The 21285-nt window shown below is 37.3% G+C and overlaps 1 protein-coding gene across 4 annotated transcripts in view; it reads right to left on the bottom strand.

The window, feature by feature from the left end:
• Positions 1–21285, bottom strand: part of acin1b (apoptotic chromatin condensation inducer 1b) — a 213644-nt gene that overhangs the window by 77983 nt on the left and 114376 nt on the right. For all 4 annotated transcript variants that reach the window (XM_051922286.1, XM_028793641.2, XM_051922287.1 and 1 more), the window contains 2 exons: positions 20898–21056; positions 8266–8378 (listed from right to left, as the gene is read on the bottom strand). In XM_051922286.1, coding sequence (XP_051778246.1) covers positions 8266–8378; positions 20898–21056 — 272 coding nt within the window. The remainder of the gene's footprint in view (positions 1–8265; positions 8379–20897; positions 21057–21285) is intronic.

The raw sequence follows: 21285 nt of genomic DNA, 5'->3' as shown, positions 1-21285 counted from the left end.
GCATGGCTTGCTGTTGGACACGACAGATCACCAGCTGCTGTACTTCAGGCTGCTCTCTCCTGATGCTGCTTTTCAGCTACTGTCAGACGAGACAAACAGGTAGGCAGAGATTTTTTTTGAATCGCGGGCTGCGTTTGCATCGCATTCTCGTTTTTCAAAGTGGAAACCCACAACGAAAGACGAGATGAAGCGCGCTGTGGCATTACAAATAGAGATGAGACAGAATTGGTGATATAACTTCAGGGAGCATTGGTCCAAACGTGTTTTGTCCCCTGGTGGCTTAGGTACGTGCTGCTGCAAAGTTTTATTCACTTCTGTAATAAACAGAAGCAAATCCCATGGGGTGAGCCAGGCTATAATGCCATACATAAAGTTCATAAAGTTTCAGAAGATGAAAAGAGGTGACAATACGGTTTTCATGCTGGCAGAAAACTTGGTGGCAGTGGCATGGCATGATGGCAAATGGGTGACTTGTCTCTCTACAGTACACACTAACAATATATGTTAGAAAGTGCAGCAACAGACAATTGAAAAATAGGCACCAAAGCAACACGTATAGTAAGGAGTGCAATGTGGCAATGACTGAAATTGGCTGCTTTGAGCGAGATCAGACTTTGCTGTGTAAAATGTATGTGATATGTATGTGAAATCATAGAGTATGCAGGCTCATACAACATGCAAGACAGTAACATTTGTCAAAAGGAAATATTTTTTGTTGATTTGATATGTTAAACAATTGCTTTGTGTTCTTTTTTAAAAAATGTTAGTTTTTGGAAAAATATTCAGCCCTGGGAGAAAAGAAACAAAAAAAAAATTAGCCCTAAAAGAGTTAAAATGCCATGTCCTATGCGCTGATATTCTGATCACTCATGTGTACCCTGTTTTTTGGCTCTTTATAATATATTAACACTATCATTTACATTACAAATCATGTATTTTAAATCACAGAAAACAGTACATTTAATAAATAAATGAAAGTACAGTACATTTATTTTTTATGTTCAATTACTTCATTTGTCCATTCATTTTTCCAATTTAGATTTTTTATGAAAGTCACATACCCTACTGTATTATGAATATTGTAAGGAAAAAGGAAAATATCCTTCAGATACATGCAAAGGATTAGTTTTATAATTAATCACTGTGTTCAATAATCTGCAGGGTTATATTCATTTTTTTTAATTTCTCATTAAATAAGTGTATTGTGATTTCTTTAAACCTGAAAATATACATTTTTGTACATAATGATAAAAGATGGCAAACATTTTACATATGAGCGACTCTGAAGTCACTATGTTTCTCGATTTCTCTATATATAACTAAGTGGTTCTATCCATTTTTTCTCAGCACTACAACATATTATTATCCTCTCACTCAGAATATCAAATTACTTCAGCTGCTACCCATCTTATTTCTCTGGAATAAATTATCTTTAATTCAACAATAATTTATATAATTCAATGGAAAATTACACTTTCCTAATGGTTATAACTTGAAAATGTTACTATATAGCTTTGGGGCATGTCAGATACTTAACTATATTTTTACTTCAGAAACTTAATCTACATACAGTGAATGGTCAGTAAATAATTAATCGTATTTCCTCTGTCATTCTATATTCACACAGATCATTGTAGACATGGAACACACATGAAATTATGTATTTCAAATCATGGTATTTCATTACATATACATATAATTCCTTACATACACATTACCAGATAAACACTTCAACAGACTTGAGCTGTGAGGATTTCAGCAGGATGATGCCTTTATCTGAGTGAATAGGGGGTGGGTATGCAACAGGCTGCATTCTGCTAAACCACACATTTGCAAAATGAGAGATAAGGAGCTACAAGTTTATTGGTGTATGTCAGGAAAATTTAAGGAGGTCAGGGACAATGAAAAAAATATTAAGCCTCAGGGATTCTAGTGTTAATGGGCCCTGACTCTTACTGGTACTCTTTCAAATTGTGCTGAATAACCACCTGTATTTTATTGGTTATGGGCTCCTTGCTTTAATATTTTAAAATATTAACTTGCCTGAAAAGGAATCATCATTAATAATCAACTGCACAATGTAAGGATAAGGCACATTCTTCCCCATCCTATGAGGCAACAAGAATCCACTAAGCACTATAAGGTTTACAGAGATCTACCAAAGCAGTTTTCCAAATTCTATACAAAAAAGCAACGTGGTAAAAAAAGACTCAAGGAAAGCAAAGGATAGTTATACGTAAAACTGAGATGTCAATTTCTTGTTAAAAATATATTGAAGGGTGTCAATTCTAACCTCAGTTATCTGAAATAAATTATTAATTTATTACACTTGAGATACTTTAATGTTACAATTATTTTGCAATTTCATAATGCTCTCAAATGCATCCCCTGATATAGAATATAACATCAGTTACTGACTTGTGGATACTATCACACATTCACGTCAAAGGGTCACCTTCCAGGCTCATTAGAGCTAACCACTACCACCCACCAGGTGACATGACCGATGAATTTCTCATCTGTTTTTCCCATCCAAAGCTCTGAAAAGATGCCCATTGAGGGAAATGACCCTGACCCTTCCGGTTCATAAATTAAAAGAGCAGGATGCTTCTGGAAGGAGGTGTCTCATTTTGGAAATGTGCAACCCCACCAGACAGAGCTCCAACTGTGACCACTCTCTTTAGAGCCTATTTAGTCCAACCAACAGCTGACTGTACCTTTTTTGTTCCTTATAGACTTATTGTGCACCTGTTATTTTGCTAAACTTTATTGTTTAGCAAATGAGGTGGCCTGGTTGCCCCCCCACGTTTCATTTCAGCTTGAACATTCCTCTCATTTGACAACACCTTGTAAACAAAATCGGTTCAAGTACAGGATGTGTTTTGAAGTTTACAAGGTTTGAAATGAAAACCTGGAAATATAATAATATCAGTAATAATAATAAAGTTGGAGCCAAGAAGATAATTCCAAAAAGTCCAAAGTATTCAGGCTCCCACCACCAGACAACCCAAATTAGATTAAACAGATTTGTGAAAATTATGAAATGCAGTGATATTATAAAGTAATCAAATCTGTCACACAATTAAACTGTTTTAATGTTTGACTCTTTACTGTGTATTGTTTTAGACAGAATTATTAAAACAACTTTACAAACTGGACAGCAACCAGTATTCATTTTCCTTTAACCACTTAAGTTTAAAAAAATTTTAAAAAAGCTATTTTTCATGTATTTTTAAGTTTAATGTACTACTACTCCTCGGAAAGGATACCTATAGGATAGACATAGGGACCTTGTCACTTAACCTGCACTTCGTGACACATACTGATTTATTATACTGTTATTGTTAACCTTTGTACACTGTAGTAGGCATTAGGGATGCTCCGATCAGTGATCGTCAAATTGACCAATCACAAAAAAACAATCTTTTCAGCCCATAATTTTCTAAGCTTTACGGCAAGTGAGTTGCAGTGCTCCTTTATACAAGGTTAATGCTGTAGGTGAGCTAGTGCACATAATTTTTTTTTTGCAGAAAACTTCCTGTAGTGTAAACAAAGAGCAGCAAGTCAAGGTTTGTTGTACCAGAGAGAGAGATGATTAGAATAATAGCTTTTACATTAAATAAATGGAGTAATGAACTGTGCAATTAAGACAAAAAGCAAGAAAAGCTATTTTAATGAATTCAGAACTTTTTATTTTGTCGTTTAATTAAAATGGGACATTTTTTGTTTTAGTTTGGACCGCAAGCTTGTGTTAGGTACAACAGTTTACATTTTTAATTGGAAAAATAAAAGATAAAGAAGAATTTGAAATTGCTGCTAAGTAAACAAACAGACTTGTTAGCTTAACAGCAAAATGTGTCTTTTACTTCTAAACTCGCTAGGTGTTAGCTTTGCATCTTCTTTACAAACACCTTTAAAAGAGTCGCACTGTGCTTATTATTTGTGTGTGTCATACAGCATTATTAAAATAGTAATCCATATTTATAATTACAACAAGAGTTAAGAATGTCTAGCCAGTTACAATGAAAAAAAACACCTGTATAAATATGGTAAATGTATATTTTAACAGCAAAAAAGCTGCAGTGCAATTAATTACTAAAAATTATTAAAAACCTATATCTGCATGTATATTTACATTTAAGCAGTGTTTTCTTGCCAATATCAGTTACTTGATTGTGTGTGTAGTATATATACATAATTTCTTTGGTTAGAGAAATGAAGAAAACTACATTTTTAATTAAGTTTACTGCAGATAGGTACATTACAGAAAAAAATCAATAATATGTTAGCTTGTAATTATGAGAAGCATTTTCTTTTATGCCAGATGTATTATGGACAATTATTTTTGTACTTATTTAATTGGTTAATATACATTTTTAAGAAAAATGTAGTTTAGTATTTTTATTGCCACTGAACAATAAGCCTACAGAATTTCATTTTGTTAATAAAAAATGAACAGTCAACACCTGTAGTCTTTTAGTTTAATTTAAAAAAAAATCCCAAAGTTAACACTTTAATATTTGACATAAGGCTTCTATGCATCTGCTTATGCAGGAGCTTAGTTTAAAACGTTTTTTTAAAGGATAAAGGACAATAAAATTAGAATCAGCCGATCGAGTAACATGAAATCGAAGTCAGCATTAAAAAAAAAACTCATGAGGGCATCCCTAGTAGGTATTTCCATAGAATATGCATTCAAATCAATTTTTTTTTAATTTACCACTGAAATAAGCATGTTAGTTGGAACAGTAGTTAGAGTCACTACCCAACAGCCTAGGGATCAGTGTTAAACAGAGTCTATCAGTCAGTGTGGAGCAGTGGAAATAACCATCTGCCTTACACAACACTGTATTTAACACAGCTGATTTGGTGCATGTATTGTTGGGTTTTAGACTTACGTTTTCTTATTCATATGTATTTTTCATTTATTAGACTAATAATAATTTACATAACTAATAACATATCTAACCATAATAGATTTGCAATAAAAATGTGTCTCATTACTGAGAGCATTTCTTCACCTCTTCAGTCCAAACAAATCAAGCAAACTGATTTTTGTGAATTTCCCCTTGGGATTAATAAAGTATCTATCTATCTATCTATCTATCTATCTATCTATCTATCTATCTATCTATCTATCTATCTATCTATCTAACAATAATATTAATAATAAAAAGAAGTACCTATTAATAAAAGCATTAATAAGTACCTCTCATTACTTCAAGCATCTGTTGATCAGAAGATACATGTTTTAATTGATAGGAAATCCACTTGTCCGCCAGTTAAATTCACTTGTCCATAAACAAATAACAAACGTGAAAAATAGTTTATTTTTTCTGACCTCTTTTATTGATACCAAAACTGCCTTCCATTTTAAAACTGAAAAAAGTTCTTTCAGGGAGTAGTATTTTGCCACCTTGCTAGAACATTTTATAAAAGATTCCCTTATCATTTTAACTCACTAATAAACAATGCCTTCATTATAACTACACTAGTTCTGTTTCACATACTACAGTTACAGTGAAGATTTTTATAGATATTTCATAACCTTTGGAAACCGTTAGAATGTTTTCTTCTTTATTTTTAATAAACTGACAGCGCGAAACCAACTTGTTTTATATGAAATATTCGCTAATCAAAAACGATCTATTGACAGCTCATCAAAATTGATGTTGTCATGCAATAAATTTCTTAACTCCTCAATATATCACAACCTACACGAAATCGCAAATTTCAGGAAAGATTAACTGCCTAACAACCTTTGTTATGTGGTGAAAACAATTATATTGTAAGTAAAATGACCGCATTTTTATGTAGAAACAATGAATTTTATCAATCTTCTTCTATAATACACTACCGTGGCTGTTGATTTGTCTGTCCAGGATTTTAAATCACCTGTAGCTCGCAAACCATTTCACCTTTTGACTTGAAATTTGGTACACATACAGTATACTACGTGACGTCTACTATCCGCTTTCAGGGTGATGATTTGTATTACTCTTTATTTTTATTTAATTTTATTGTTGAATCAACTCTCGGCAGTGCGCAGCAGGGCGGCCGTGTGGCGGATGTGTATGGGCGCCGTTCTCATTCCCTACCACCTTCGCTAATCATTCTTGAAGCAGATTGAAAATCTAAGTGCCAGTTTAAGTGAAAAATTAAAGAAAACATACTAAGAAATTGCAACACTAAAAACTAAAACTAACAATCAGTTTTAACGCGAAAAGATGCCAACGAAAGAAGAGAAGCAGCGGGCCGCTACGGTGGAGAAAAGAAGGGCTGCTCAGGAAGCAGCAAGCGCATCAACCTCTGAGCAAACGAATGCTAAACGTACAGAGAAAGAGGATGAAAACTATGAATGCTCAAGTCAAGTGTATTTATTCACTGCACGTTATCATGCAGTACGTCGTACTGGTAATATATAAAAGTTATTGATTATAATGAAAAATCATCAGATTACATCGTAATGTCGGCATGAAAAAAATGTCCGTATCTCCAAGCGTGTAAGTATTAGGGTAAAATACTTATGTAAGACCGTAAGAGTGCTTCCCCTTTGAAAAATCAGCCGTCATTTTGTAAACAATATTGAAGACCAATCTGAGACATGAAGAACATGCCTAAGTAGACTGTTTCCGCACAAAGTATGTACCCAAATGTTTAAAATGTGAAAGTAGTGGTAAAATGTGCCCTGCACAGCACATATAATATTTTTTCTCCAGAAAACTACACTTGTCCGCGGAAAACTGAAACAGAAAAACACGCTTGTCCGACGGTCAATTTGCCCGTGTCGGACGAGTCGGGCGTTGGATTTCCGCATCCCTGGGTGAGGGAAAACACATGTAGAATTAGTTAAATAATTGTATTTACAATAACAAATTCCGGATCGTCAAATAGGTTAGACTTTAGCTATGCCTGAACATATACAGTAAGTGAAACATAACTCTGCCTTACAGGAACGCAATGGCTTTGGAAGGTTTTCACTGCTACTAATCTTATTCAAAGACAAATTTGAAATTTGTTTTAATAAAAAATACTTGATGTCCTATATATGCACTCAGGTGTGTGAAGTTAACTCAGGATTTAAATTACTATTCTGACAGGATACTTACTTGTTTAATACTGATATACTGTTGTTTCTCCTGAAATAGGTTTCTGAGTACAACACATTTGATAACTGCAAGTGTCAATAACAAGTAATGGTACATGCAGCACATGGCATATTAAATTGTGTATCAGTGTTTGTTGTGCAAACTTAAATAGCAAAGCACAATTCATGTTCTTATGCTAAAACAAAAATCACAATTTGAGTATCTAAGCACAAAAATGCAATAAGACTACACTGAATATCTGTAGCCATCTTAACTGTCAAGACATTGAATTGTGACAAACGGAGGTATATATATATGTCTGTGCTTCTTAAGCCAATGTTACATTGTGCAACTTCGAGTTGTTAGATCGGACTTGCAGACCGATATTGCTGGACCATGTCAATTTAAATGACAGAAAATTACTGGACATGTTATATTTAGCAACTGTGTGATGACTTTCCAACACAGTTGTGCTCTCCCCATTTTGTGAGAGTCAGCAACATACTGGCTTCTTGATGGAGTTGGTACTGTACAAATAGGTAGCAGGTACAAGTTCAGTTCCAATTTCTGCCCCTATTTTCTCCATTCTGTTGAGGTATGTCAAACATGAGGCATCAGACATAAGAACTCATGTTATAAGTACCAATGTTACTTAAACTTAGCTTCTGCATTAAATGCATTGTACTTCTGGATGAGCATTCACTGGTTATCAGCTCTCATGAACACATATTTTGCTTTTATGTTTAATGATAATTTTGTTGGACCAAGTCATGTGCTATTTGGAGAAAGACACTGGCCATTTCACATTATGCAACTAGCTTCACAGGAGCAAGCCACCAACTGCCACTGACTCCCTTAGATTATGTAAGTAAGTGCTATGACTGAAAAATCACTGGAAAAGTTGTCTGAGACATGACCTTTAAAGATACTACCCAAAGGCACTGTGAATCAAGCCTCTTTGCTGAAAATTTAAGAGTAAATGTACAGGAATGTCTTGGAATGGAGGAGATTCATTTGTATTACATGTACAATTAAAACGGAGAATGACCTGCTGATCTACTGAGTATCATTTTTTTCAGCAAATACAGAGTCTACTGGTAAAAATGGAAAAATTCAATAAGACAAGTGAGGAAATGGAACCTGGGAAGAACAAGGTTGAGGACACCGAAAGACTTACCTTGATCCGTCCTGAATTTCCCCCTCTGCTTTCTCATCTTTTTGGTTATCCTTCAGCTCTTCCTCATCTGGCTGGTCTTTTTTGCTTTGTTCTTCCACTATAACACATACTTTCTGTTGGCAAAAAACCCACAAAACAAATAAATATATAATTACCAATAATAAATTAAACATAAATAATCACCTTTCCATTCATGCAATAACTTACAAACTCCATGGCAACACTGTGAGGTAGAACCAATTCAATTCATTACCTGAATCCACTCACGGTTATGGAAGCCTATACAAACAATATGGGTTTAAAAGGCAGGAATGTAATAATAATAATAATTCTTTGCATTTATATAGCGTTTTTCTCACTACTCAAAGCGCTCAGCAATTGCAGGTTAAGGGCCTTGCTCAAGGACCCAACACAGCAGAGTCCCTATTGGCATTTACGGGATTCGAACCTGCAACCTTCCGATTGCCAGTGCAGATCTCTAGCCTCAGAGCCACCATTCTGCCTAGACAGCTTGCCTGTTCATTATTAGGGATGCTCACTCACTAGATAAATAAAATTTAGGCAAATTGTATTTGTATGCTTCAGACATAGAATCGTCAAAAAGCATCTCACAAATAACTGGAGGCATCCAGAACAAACCAACCTTGCCTAGTCTGCCATTCATTAATGTCTTGGATATAGAAAGAAACAACCAGCATTCAACCATTATTGAGAAAAAGATCACTGACATGACAGAACTGTCAGAGGATATTAAGAATCCCAAAGGCTCACAGATGTTGTACTATTGTTGTAACTGCATAGTACTTCAATGAGCGACAAAAAGGCATAAAGAAATGTACAGCCATATTCTAATATAGATGGAATAAAAAAAGAAGACTGTTGACCATGGTGGCACTATTTTCAACAAACACTAATACCAACATGGAAAACTGAACTGGAAAAAATTATTTCGTCTGACTAATTCAAACTCCAATAGAGCAGTTAGGGAGGAGAAGATGGCTGCTGATTTTGGAAAAGACTAGTAAATTAATAAAATGGAAGTCATTTTCTTCGTAAAGGGCTGTTTTGGTTTGGGCTAAAGAGCATAGAGTTGTTTTTATCTATAGGTTATTTCACAGTAGTGCAGGTTACAACTTTCAGTTTTTACAACCTGTGTTGGAACAATGTGTAACATGAAAGCTGATATTTGGTAAGGAATTAAATCCCCTTTCCTATGAAAAAACAGTTGAAGTATGAGTTAAGAATATTTAAATAAGAAATACCACCTAACACAAATATTTCTGCTGCACTGTCAAGTAAAAGTTATTTCTTTACAATCTAGGTATAAATTAATTTTCCACATGAAATTGTGTTCAGAAGAAAACATTTTTTATAAATCCAAAAAAAACATGTAGCTTGCTCTTGTGTTTTATAATGGCAGTGAAGGGTGCCAGGGTCCAAACGTGAAAACAAAAGCATTAATTCAAACCAAATAGGTCAATTTTTCAAGGCAAAAGTGTTATAAAGTATTGATCTGTGTTTTGAGATTGCAAACATACTGCAAAACAGTTTTTAGGAATAAAAAAAAAGCAAATGTAAACCAACGTTGTAAGATTCAACCATTTTAAAAGGAGACCAGACTGTGTGTTCTACCTAGTTGTTCTCCTTTCTTCGTGGCAACTTTTCAGTCACAGGAGCATGGTTTCCACCAGTCCATACTTTTCAACAAAAAAGTCATCTTCAAGGGCTGTTACTGAAAATATTCAGTCTTGCTACCCAGATGTGAATTGCTGTACCTGTTCTGTAGACAATAATCACTGAAAAATGTTATACTTATGGATGCATGGTCTGACTATATTGAAGCTTATTTAATTATTTTGCAAACATTTTTTTGCTGCCCCCCACTACCATCATACACTCTTGTGCTTCTGTGGTCTAGGGACAGAAAGATTAATGGCATACATTGTATGCAATCAAGTGACAAGAACTGAAAAAATGTTATTCGCATGCATTTAGCTATAATCATGTTGAAGTTTAGTACAGATGTTTTATTATAGGCCGAGTAGTAGCATTGAGGATTTAGGAAAACTTAAGTCACGTGACTTGAACCACACATCTTTTTGTTGTTACAAGCCATGGCAAAACATAACTGTTGAAAAAATAGAACTGCAAAGACAAAGCTTTAGAAATTTGGAAAATGGGGATGTGTGTATCAAACCTCCACCCATGATGCCTTCTGTGAGCAGACAAGTGAAAAGGAAACATTTTCTTATCTCAAGTAGAAAATAGCACCAAGACTATGTGGTACAATGTATTATTTCCGGTTTACTTTTGTTGTTAAAAGCAGGCCACAGAAACAGGAAGGCATGTTTTCTTAAATGGAAATCTTATCTGCTTCAAGGTGGACGTATTCAGTGAAGTTTAAAGGCTTTTTATTTCATGTTGGGAACTTGGTATCCTTTAAACTCCATCATAAAAGGCTAGGTACAGTGCTTTGAAAGTGTTTGCCTCCTACCTGATTTTCCCCTATTTAATTGTCTCTGATCACTAAACAAAGTGTAATACAAAAGACAGCCTGAGTAAACACAATAGAGTTTTGTTTTTAAATGATCATTTGAAATATTGAAAGAAAAAAGTTCACCAACACCAATATCACCACAAAATTGTATGTACAGTTTTGCTTGAAAGTTTGTGAACCCTTTAGAATTTTCTACATTTCTGCATAAATATGACCTAAAACATCATCAGATTTTCACTCAAGTTCTAAAAGTAGATAAAGAGAAACCAGTTAAACAAATGAGACACAAATATTATACTTGGTCATTTATTTATTGAGGAAAATGATCGAATATTACATATTTGTGAGTGGTAAAAGTATGTGAACCTCTAGGATTAGCAGTTAGTTTGAAGGTGAAATTAGAGTCAGGCGTTGTCAATCAATGGGATGACAATCAGGTGTGAGTGGGCACCCTGTGTTATTTAAAGAACAGGGATCTATCAAAGTCTGCTCTTCACAACACATGTTTGTAGTTGTTGATGCTCATCAGGCTGGAAAAGGTTACAAAACCATCTCTAAAGAGTTTGGACTCCACCAATCCACACTGAGACAGATTGTGTACAAATGGAGGAAATTCAAGACCATTGTTAACCTCCCCAGGAGTGGTCGACCAACAAATATCACTCCAAGAGCAAGGCGTATAATAGTCGGTGAGGTCACAAAGGACCCCAGGGTAACTTCTAAGCAACTGAAGGCATCTCTCACATTGGCTAATGTTCATGTTCATGAGTCCACCATCAGGAGAACACTGAACAACAATGGTGTGCATGGCAGGGTTGCAAGGAGAAAGCCACTGCTCTCCAAAAAAAACATTGCTGCTCGTCTGCAGTTTGCTAAAGTTCACGTGGACAAACCAGAAGGCTATTGGAAGAATGTTTTGTAGACGGATGAGACCAAAATAGAACTTTTTGGTTTAAATGAAAAGCGTTATGTTTGGAGAAAGGAAAACACTGCATTCCAGCATAAGAACCTCATCCCATCTGTGAAACATGGTGGTGGTAGTATCATGGTTTGGGCCTGTTTTGCTGCATCTGGGCCAGGACGGTTTGCCTTCATTGATGGAACAATTAATTCTGAATTATATCAGAGAATTCTAAAGGAAAATGTCAGGACATTTGTCCATGAACTGAATCTCAAGAGAAGGTGGGTCATGCAGCAAGCCAACAACCCTAAGCACGCAAGTCATTCTACCAAAGAATGGTTACAGAAGAATAAAGTTAATGTTTTGGAATGGCCAAGTCAAAGTCCTGACTTTAATCCAATTTAAATGTTGTGGAAGGACCTGAAGCGAGCAGTTAATGTGAGGAAACCCACCAGCATCCCAGAGTTGAAGCTGTTCTGTATGGAGGAATGGGCTAAAATTCCTCCAAGCCGGTGTGCAGGACTGATCAACATGTTACCGGAAACGTTTAGTTGCAGTTATTGCTGCAAAGGGGGGGTCACACCAGATACTGAAAGCAAAGGTTCACATACTTTTGCCACTCACAAATATGTAATATTTGATTATTTTCCTTAATAAATAAATGACCAAGTATAATATTTTTGTCTCATTTGTTTAACTGGTTTCTCTTTATCTACTTTTAGGACTTGAGTGAAAATCTGATGATGTTTTAGGTCATATTTATGCAGAAATATATAAAATTCTAAAGGGTTCACAAACTATCAGGCACAACTGTATTTCACCACCAAGGGCCACCCGTCCTCCAATCATTCTTTAAGTATATGGATATAATCGCGCCCGACTATCCAAGGGGGGCAATCCCTATCCCATCCAATTTGTATGTATTTTATTCCGCATCACGAGGAGTAAGAAGAAGCTGACAGAATAGGGAGTACTGAATGTACCCAAGGATGCAAGTTGTTGACAAGAACATTTTCTTTGCACTTTGCCTAACTTTTGTCCTTTCACTTAGCTTTTGGTGGCAACATTCATTTGTATAAAGTGTCAGCCCTATTCCTCTGCGCAATTCCTTTTCAGCATTCACCCGAAAGACGGACACAGAGCTTTAAAACAGCCTACGGCATTATTATCAACAAATATCGACAAATTTTAGCAAATATTGACAAATGTTGGCTAATTATCTTTTTTCTATAACATAATCAAATTTAATTCAAATCAGTTGAAGCATTTTTGAGATTTTAGGGTATTTAGTTTTTTATTGGGGGGAGGGGTGGTTTACTTCTAAATATTCTAAATATTAAAACAGTGAAATGTGCATTCCTACTGCTCTAGATGTACCATCCAGCTTTTTAACTAAATGGGAAATACACTTCTTCTCTCACTCAGCAAAAAAGTGGTATGACTTAGTTATCAGTCAACTTTACATTTCATATCGTACACTCCTCAAAAAACTTAAGAAAACACTTAAATCATACATTGGATCTCGATGAACAAAATATTCAAGTGGAAAACCTTTACTGAGTAATACGGTGTAATTTGTTGAGAAAAAAATGATTTAACAATGGCAATTGGAATCCAAAATCAGCAACCCACTGAGGGGTGGATTCAACATCACACCGAAAATTAACGTCTAAAATTTAAATTTCAGGATGATCCAACTTGTGTGAATTTCATCACTGGATTCAGGTCTGGGAATGTGCAGGCTAGAAAATAGCATCAATGCTTTCATCATCTAGGAACTGCCTACACACTCTGGCCACATGAGGCCGGGCATTGTCCACACAAGGAGGAACCCAGGGCCCACTGCATTAGGGTAAGGTCTGACAATGGTTCTGAGGATTTCATCCCAGTACCTAACAGCAGTCAGGGTACTACTGCTAAGCACATGAAAGTCTGTACGACTCTCCAAGGATAATTCCCCCCAGATCATCACTGACCAACCACCAAACTGGTCATGCTTGATGATATTGCAGGCTACATAACATTCACCATGGCGTCTCCAGACTCTTTCACATCTTTCACATGTGCTCAGTGTGAACCTGTTCTCATCTGTGAAGAGACCCAATCGCGGAGCTGTCAATTGTGGTATTCTCTGGCAAATTCCAGTGGAGCTGCACGGTGATGGGCAGTAAGCACGGGTCCCACTAGAGGGCGTTGAGCCCTCATGCCACCCTCATGAAGTCAGTTTCTGACAGTTTGTTGAGAAACATGCACACCAGTAGCCAGCTGGAGGACATTTTGCAGGGCTCTGACAGTGCTCCTTCTGTTCCTCCATGCATAAAGGAGCAGATATCTGTCCTACTGCTGGGTTAATGCTCTTCTATGGTCCTGTCCAGCTCTCCTCATGTAACAGCCTGTCTCCTGGTAACTCCTCCATGCTCTGGAGACTGTACAGGGAGACAAATCAAATCTTCCTGTGATGGCATGTAAGGATGTGCCATCCTGGATGTGTTGAACTACTTGTGCATTCCCTTTTGTGTGCTTCTCTTGTTGCTGCCTCTCCAGGGCACATGTTGTCACTTTCATTTGCACCAAAGTAGGTGAAGTTCATTCACAATCGTTTCTGTTTCCTAACTAGACAGATTGATATCTATGAAGCTTAACTGAATTGGTGTTAAGACTGTGATGATTCAGTATTCCATTATTTTTTTTTGAGCAGATGAAGCAAATAAATCAGCCTAGGCTCACTGAATACATTTACATTTGTGCAAAAACATTCAGCTGCAAGTAAAATATGTTTCTTGATTGTCCTTGCTTAAAAACTTCACTGTTGACTGTAAGATTGCCAAACTTATTTTTTATTATGCCTTTTTATTCCTATTAAGAAATAATCCAGCCACAGGGGAAGCACAAACCAATGTGTTTCTTCATGCTGGTCCCAAGCCCGGATAAATGGGGAGGGTTACGTCAGGAAGGGCATCCGGTGTAAAATTTTGCCAAATCAATATGCGGATAACAATACAAATTTCCATACCGGATCGGTTGAACCTCAGGTTAACAACAACCGACACCAGTACTGTTAGTCAACAGGGTGCTGGCGGAAATTGGGCTACTGTTGGCCAAAGAAAAAGAAGGAGAAGAAGAGGGGGGAGACGTGTCCGGAGGCAGGAGGAGAAGAGGAAGGTAAAGAGTGCAACTGAGGGTAGAAACTTTGAATGCTGACAGTATGACTGGTAAGGGGAGAGAGTTAGCAGATATGATGGAGAGAAGGAAGGATGATATATTGTGCGTGCAAGAGACTAAATGGAAGGGGAGTAAGGCCAGGTGGATCAGAGGTGGATTCAAATTGTTCTATCATGGTGTGGATAGGAGGAGAAATGGAGTAGGGGTTATTCTGAAGGAACAGTATGTCAAGAATGTTTCGGAGGTGAAAACAGTGTCAGACAGAGTAATGATTATGAAGCTGGAAATTGGAGGTGTGATGATTAATGTTGTTAGCGCATGTGCCCCGCAAGTTGGGTGTGCAATGGATGAGAAGGAAGATGTTTGGAGTGAGTTGGATGAAGTGATGAAAAGTGTACCCAAGGGACAGAAAGTGGTGATTGGAGTGGATTTCAATGGACATGTTGGTGAAGGGAACAGAGGAGACAAAGAGGTGATGGACAGGTATGGTGTCAAGGAAAGGAATGAAGAAGGTCAGAGGAGAGTAAATTTTGCCAAAAGGATGGACATGGCTGTGGTGAATATGCATTTTAAGAAGAGGGAGGAAGATATGGTTACGTACAAGAGTGGTAGATACAAAGGTAGATTACAGCCAGCAGTTGATCTGAATGAGACTGAAGACTGCAAAGTGGTGGCAGGGGAAAGTGTAGTTAAGCAGCATAGGATGGTGGTCTGTAGGATGACGTTGGAGATCAAGAAGAGGAAGAGAGTGAGGGCAGAGCCAAGGATCAAATGGTGAAAGTTGAAAAAGGAAGACTGCAAGGTTGAGTTTAGGGAGAAGGTAAAACAGGCACTGGGTGGTAGTAAAGAGTTACCAGACAGTTGGGAAATTACAGCAGATGTAGTAATTGTGACAGCAAGAAGGGTGCTTGGCATGACATCTGGACAGAAGAAGGAGGAAAAGGAAACCTGGTGGTGGAATGGGGACGTACAGGAGAGTATACAAAGGAAGAGGATGGCAAAGAAGAAGTCAGAAAGTCAGAGAGATGCAGAAAATAGACAAGAGTACAAGGAGATAAGCCACAAGGTGAAGAGAGAGGTGGCGAAGGCTAAAGAAAAGGTGTATGACGAGTTGTATGAGAGGTTGGACACGAAGGAGGGAGAAAAGGACCTGTACCGATTGGCTAGACAGAGGGACAAAGCTGGGAAAGATGTGCAGCAGCTTACGGTGATAAAGGATAAAGATGGAAACATACAAGCGAGGAGGGTGTGTTGAGCAGATGGAAAGAGTACTTTGAGAGGCTGATGAATGAAGAGAATGAGAGAGAGAGAAGAGGTTGGATGATGTGGAGATAGTGAATTAGGAAGTGCAACGGATTAACAAGAAGGAAGTAAGGACAGCTATGAAGAGGATGAAGAATGGAAAGGCCGTTGGTTTAGATGACATACCTGTGGAAGCATGGAGGCGTTAAAGAGAGATGGCAGTGGAGTTTCTAACCACATTGTTTAATGGAATCTTGGAAAGTGAGAGGATGCCTGAGGAGTGGAGAAGAAGTGTATTGGTGCCGATATTTAATAATAAGGGGAATGTGCAGGACTGTAGTAACTAAAGGGGGATAAAATTGATGAGCCACGGCATGAAGTTATGGGAAAGAGTAGTGTAAGCTTGGTTAGGAAGTGAGGTGATGATTAGTGAGCAGCAGTATGGTGTCATGCCAAGAAAGAGCACCACAGATGCGATGTTTGCTCTTAGGGTGTTGATGGAGAAGCATAGAGAAGGCCAAAAGGAGTTGCATTGCGTCTTTGTGAACCTAGAGAAAGCATATGACAGGGTGCCTCGAGAAGAGTTGTGATATTGTATGAGGAAGTCGGGAGTGGCAGAGAAGTATGTAAGAATTGTACAGGATATGTACGAGGGAAGTGTGACCGTGGTGAGGTCTTCGATGGGAGTGACAGATGCATTCAAGGTGGAGGTGGGACTACATCAGGGATTGGCTCTGAGCCCTTTCTTATTTGCAATGGTGATGGACCAGTTGACAGATTAGACAGGAGTCTCCGTGGACTATGATGTTTGCTGATGAGACTGTGATCTGTAGCAATAGTAGGGAGCAGGTTGAGGAGACCCTGGAGAGGTGGAGATATGCTCTAGAGAGGAGAGGAATGAAGGTCAGTAGGAACAAGACAGAATACATGTGTGTAAATGACAGGAAGGTCAGTGGAATGGTGAGGATGCAAGGAGTAGAGTTGGCGAAGGTGGATGAGTTTAAATACTTGGGATCAACAGTACAGAGTAATGGGGATTGTGGAAGAGAAGTGAAAAAGAGAGTGCAGGCAGTGTGGAATGGGTGGAGAAGAGTGTCAGGAGTGATTTGTGACAGACAGATACCAGCAAGAGTGAAAGGGAAGGTATACAGGATGGTAGTGAGACCAGCTATGTTATATGGGTTGGAGACGGTGGCACTGACCAGAAAGCCTGAGACAGAGCTGGAGGTAGCAGAGTTAAAGATGCTAAGATTTGCATTGGGTGTCACGAGGATGGACAGGAATAGAAATGAGTACATTAGAGGGTCAGCTCAAGTTGGACAGTTGGGAGACAAAGTCAGAGAGGTGAGATTGCGCTGGTTTGGACATGTGCAGAGGACAGATGCTGAGTATATTGGGAGAAGGATGCTCAGAATAGAGCTGCCAGGCAAGAGAAAAAGAGGAAGGCCTAAGAGAAGGTTTATGGATGTGGTGAGAGAGGACATGCAGGTGATGGGTGTAACAGAACAAGATACAGAGGACAGAAAGATATGGAAGAAGATGATCCGTTGTGGCGACCCCTAACTGGAGCAGCCAAAAGAGAAAGATTCCTATTTAGAAATGGTTCACTGTAGAGTTTTACCAGTATCAGTGCAGTTTAGCGTGTAACTGTTTCTCTTTGTTTTAAACTAATAATATGTTTTATTACAACATATACACTTTCTATGCACAAAGTTACCATTAATACTTTTTCCCTGATAGGCAAAAAATAATTTCATACAATTTTTTTGATGACTTTATTTCTTTAGACTGCACTACTCCAAAAATAATTTGCATGCAGTAGGGGTGGGCGGTATGACCAAAATTCTATATCACGGTATTTTTCTAAATTATCCCGGTTTCACGGTATTCGACGGTATTTTTTTCCCCATGCATGAGTGGATGTTAACCACATTTTCCACTGCAATTACTGGCTAAGAATAACCTATTCCACTGTCAAGAGTATTGTACATTGTACAAAAAAAAACATTTTAATGTGCACACAAGTATTAATACAGTTTTGCATTGCCCCATAAAGTGATAGTTTTCAAGGGGGTGGCACTAATGGAGAAGGTATCACATTGCATGACAGATGCAGGCAAAATATAGAACCTTTTCATTGAACAAATTTTGCAAAAACAAACTATAATTTTGACAACATATTTTCAACCATACAGAGGCATTTAGACTTAGTAAAATATCCAGAAGTGCTTGTCAAAAATTGTATTGCACCGAATATGTCTTAGAAAAGGAATAAATAGTAAATATTTTTTGTAAACCAAATACACTTTCTGTTAATGTTAACAATCTCTGTCCACTGACACGTTAAAGTGACTTTTTAAACAACTTTATCATCATTAAACTGCATAATATTTAAACTAATAAATAATAACAATAAAATAAATAATAGTATTATTACTGATAGTTGCACTATTACTTCAAGACTTCAAGCCCAGGTGCATTACACAGTATTCACCAAATTAAAATAAAATACAACAAGTGCAACTTGGTGATGACATCTTTACCAACTGAACCATCATTTAGGCAAGCTGCATTAATATGGACCTTGCTTCAAGCTAAGCTATACTGGGAAGAAAAAAACAAACTATATGTCGAGAACAAAGTCAACATTTCCACTTTATTCTCGCCGTTTATGTCGAGATTAAAGTCGACATTTCCACTTTATTCTCATAGTTTACTTCATAATTAAAGTAGAATGTCGTAAACTAAACTTCTTCCTAAAATCAATGTTTAATCAATTACTTAATTTACCCTGTCATAAATTAATGCAGCACATTAAATGCTTTGTGTTACGTTCCCCGACCCAGTGGTTAATCACTACGCTTCTTAAACTGACTTCATCCACACTAAGAGAAGACAGCGATCACCATACAGAATCCATTCACTTCATGATATTCCTGCTTTCTGAAAATTTAGAATGCTAAGATAAATACTTGATATCATTTTCATGATGAAATGCATTAAAGCAGGTATTACACATGCACGGTGGTGAGGCAGTAGTGCTGCTCCCTCACAGTAAGGGGTCCCCTGGTGTATGTTCAGTGTAGAGAACTTTATGGCAGGTGTGACGAGGCTCCAAAAAACTGGATGTATGAATAGTTATCGCACAGGTTTAACTTAAATATTGTGTAAATGTTGGGTTTGTGATCTGCTGGTCGGAGACACGAACACAGAACTCAATGCATGTTCTTCTGAGCAGGCTATCTTTATTGTATGCATGCTGTCTCTATCTGACATAGGCTACCAAAACCCCAGTTCCTATCCTTCCTTTTTCTTTCACCACATAACCAATCACCACACGATAAACGTCTCTGTGAAATTAAAACTAGTTATAAACTTAGCCCACGGAGTGTTCAGAACTTTAAAAATATCTTCGTTGTACATGTTTAATTATGCCATCCATTCAGAGTTGCGCCCATCTCTGAACGAATCACTTAACACAAAGCATTTAATGTGCTATATAACTTATGACGGGGTTTGAGAAAATCTAGTAAATTAAACATTCATTTTATGATGAAGTTTAGTTTACAATGTTCTACGTTAATGACAAATTACGAGAATAAAGTCAACATGTCGACTTTATTCTCGTCATAAGCGTCAAGATTAAAGTGGAAATGTCGAGAATAAAGTCAAAATGTCGTCACACAATTACACAGTACCCAGGTACATTACACTGTATTGAAAACAAATAAAACAAGTACAACTTGGCTTGCAGTATTATCCAGTAGTATAGAAACAGTATTTACACATCTGACCTTTTAAAACTAAAGCATCTCCAGGCGACAGACGTGACTGCTTTTTTTCAGCTCTCTGTCCATTTTCACCGCGCGGCATACCTATGCTACCGCCCACTATTTGGTGGTGTAGCAGTGAAAAAGAGCCCTAGTGCAACAAATCTGTGTTTAGCGGTGTAGCAGTGAAAAAGGTCCCCACTTGAACAGTTTCCCACTGCGCCACGTTCCAAACGTCGTTTAGGCAATTTAAACTGGTGTTGTGGTATAAGAAAAATCCATATCATAAAAAAAATAAACGGTTTTCGGTATGAACCGGTATACCGCCCAGCACTAACATGCAGCAAAATTTATTAAAGAAATAGCTCATTGCAAGTATGCTTTTATTACATAAAGTTTTGCCACTTGGGCATCAGTAGAAATTTGAATATGGTAGCTTATTAGAAGTCATCTTGCCAAACAAAATCACTTAAAGGCAAAAACTCAAAAAATATAAGACTGCTTAGAAAACAGAAAGATATAACCAACTTTAAAGAATGTTGAATCTCAGAGGTAAAACTGTAACAGTCTTGAGAAAGTTAAGTGTTCATTTTATATATGCCAGAAATTTAGGTCAGTAGACCATAAATATCAGGAAAAGTGTGACAGCCATTCTGGAAGGTGGAAAAATGGTCTGTGACCATCATCCATACAGTTTTTCACCGCTAAAATTACTTAATAAAAACTAATGAATAGTGCGGAATGGCAAAATCTGCTCATTGTTTTTTTGCAACAATTATGCGATATTTGCCAGTGACCTTGTTCGCCAAATATTTTCTTGGAAATTTGACCTGCTCCGGCTTGAGTGCACATTTTTCCTCCCCCAGTCTTCTATGATGCTTTGTGAGACTAGCGTGATATCACAGAGCTGTAGCAACCATTCACAACACTTTCATGCATGAATATTCTAAGATCATTGCAGAGTTGCTTCAGGGTGTGCGTAATGTTACCACCTGATCAAATTAAATCACCACCTGATCAAATTAATTTATTGCAGACACATGGATGAATAGCTTCTCACCTTGCTGGATGCAGCTTCTCCTGCCTCTTCCCACGGGACTCTCCGCTTGCGGTTTTCTGAAGCAGGTGAGTCTTCAGGACGTCCAGAGTCTGAAGAGCCCTCAGGCTGACAAAATGTCCCGCTATCCCTTGATACAGAATCTTGAAGGGGGCTCACAGACTAAAACACATGCAGGAAATTATCCATTATAATCTACACTCTCTAATTTAAAGATAGTACATGGTTAGCTTTATGATCCAAATTCCTCAAATTTTACATGAAAAAATGTATTAACACTTAAAATGAGGCCAAGAAAGTAAATGCTAATTTAGAAAAATACCTGAGCTTTAATTGTCATTGTTAAATAAAAATAAGGATGTAGTACTTACATCATTCCTATCTACTAATT

This window comes from Erpetoichthys calabaricus, chromosome 2 (genome assembly GCF_900747795.2).
Source record: "Erpetoichthys calabaricus chromosome 2, fErpCal1.3, whole genome shotgun sequence".
Taxonomy (NCBI): domain Eukaryota; kingdom Metazoa; phylum Chordata; class Cladistia; order Polypteriformes; family Polypteridae; genus Erpetoichthys; species Erpetoichthys calabaricus.
The sequence above is the reverse complement of the archived record's forward strand: the minus strand, read 5'-3'. Positions and strand labels throughout refer to the sequence as shown.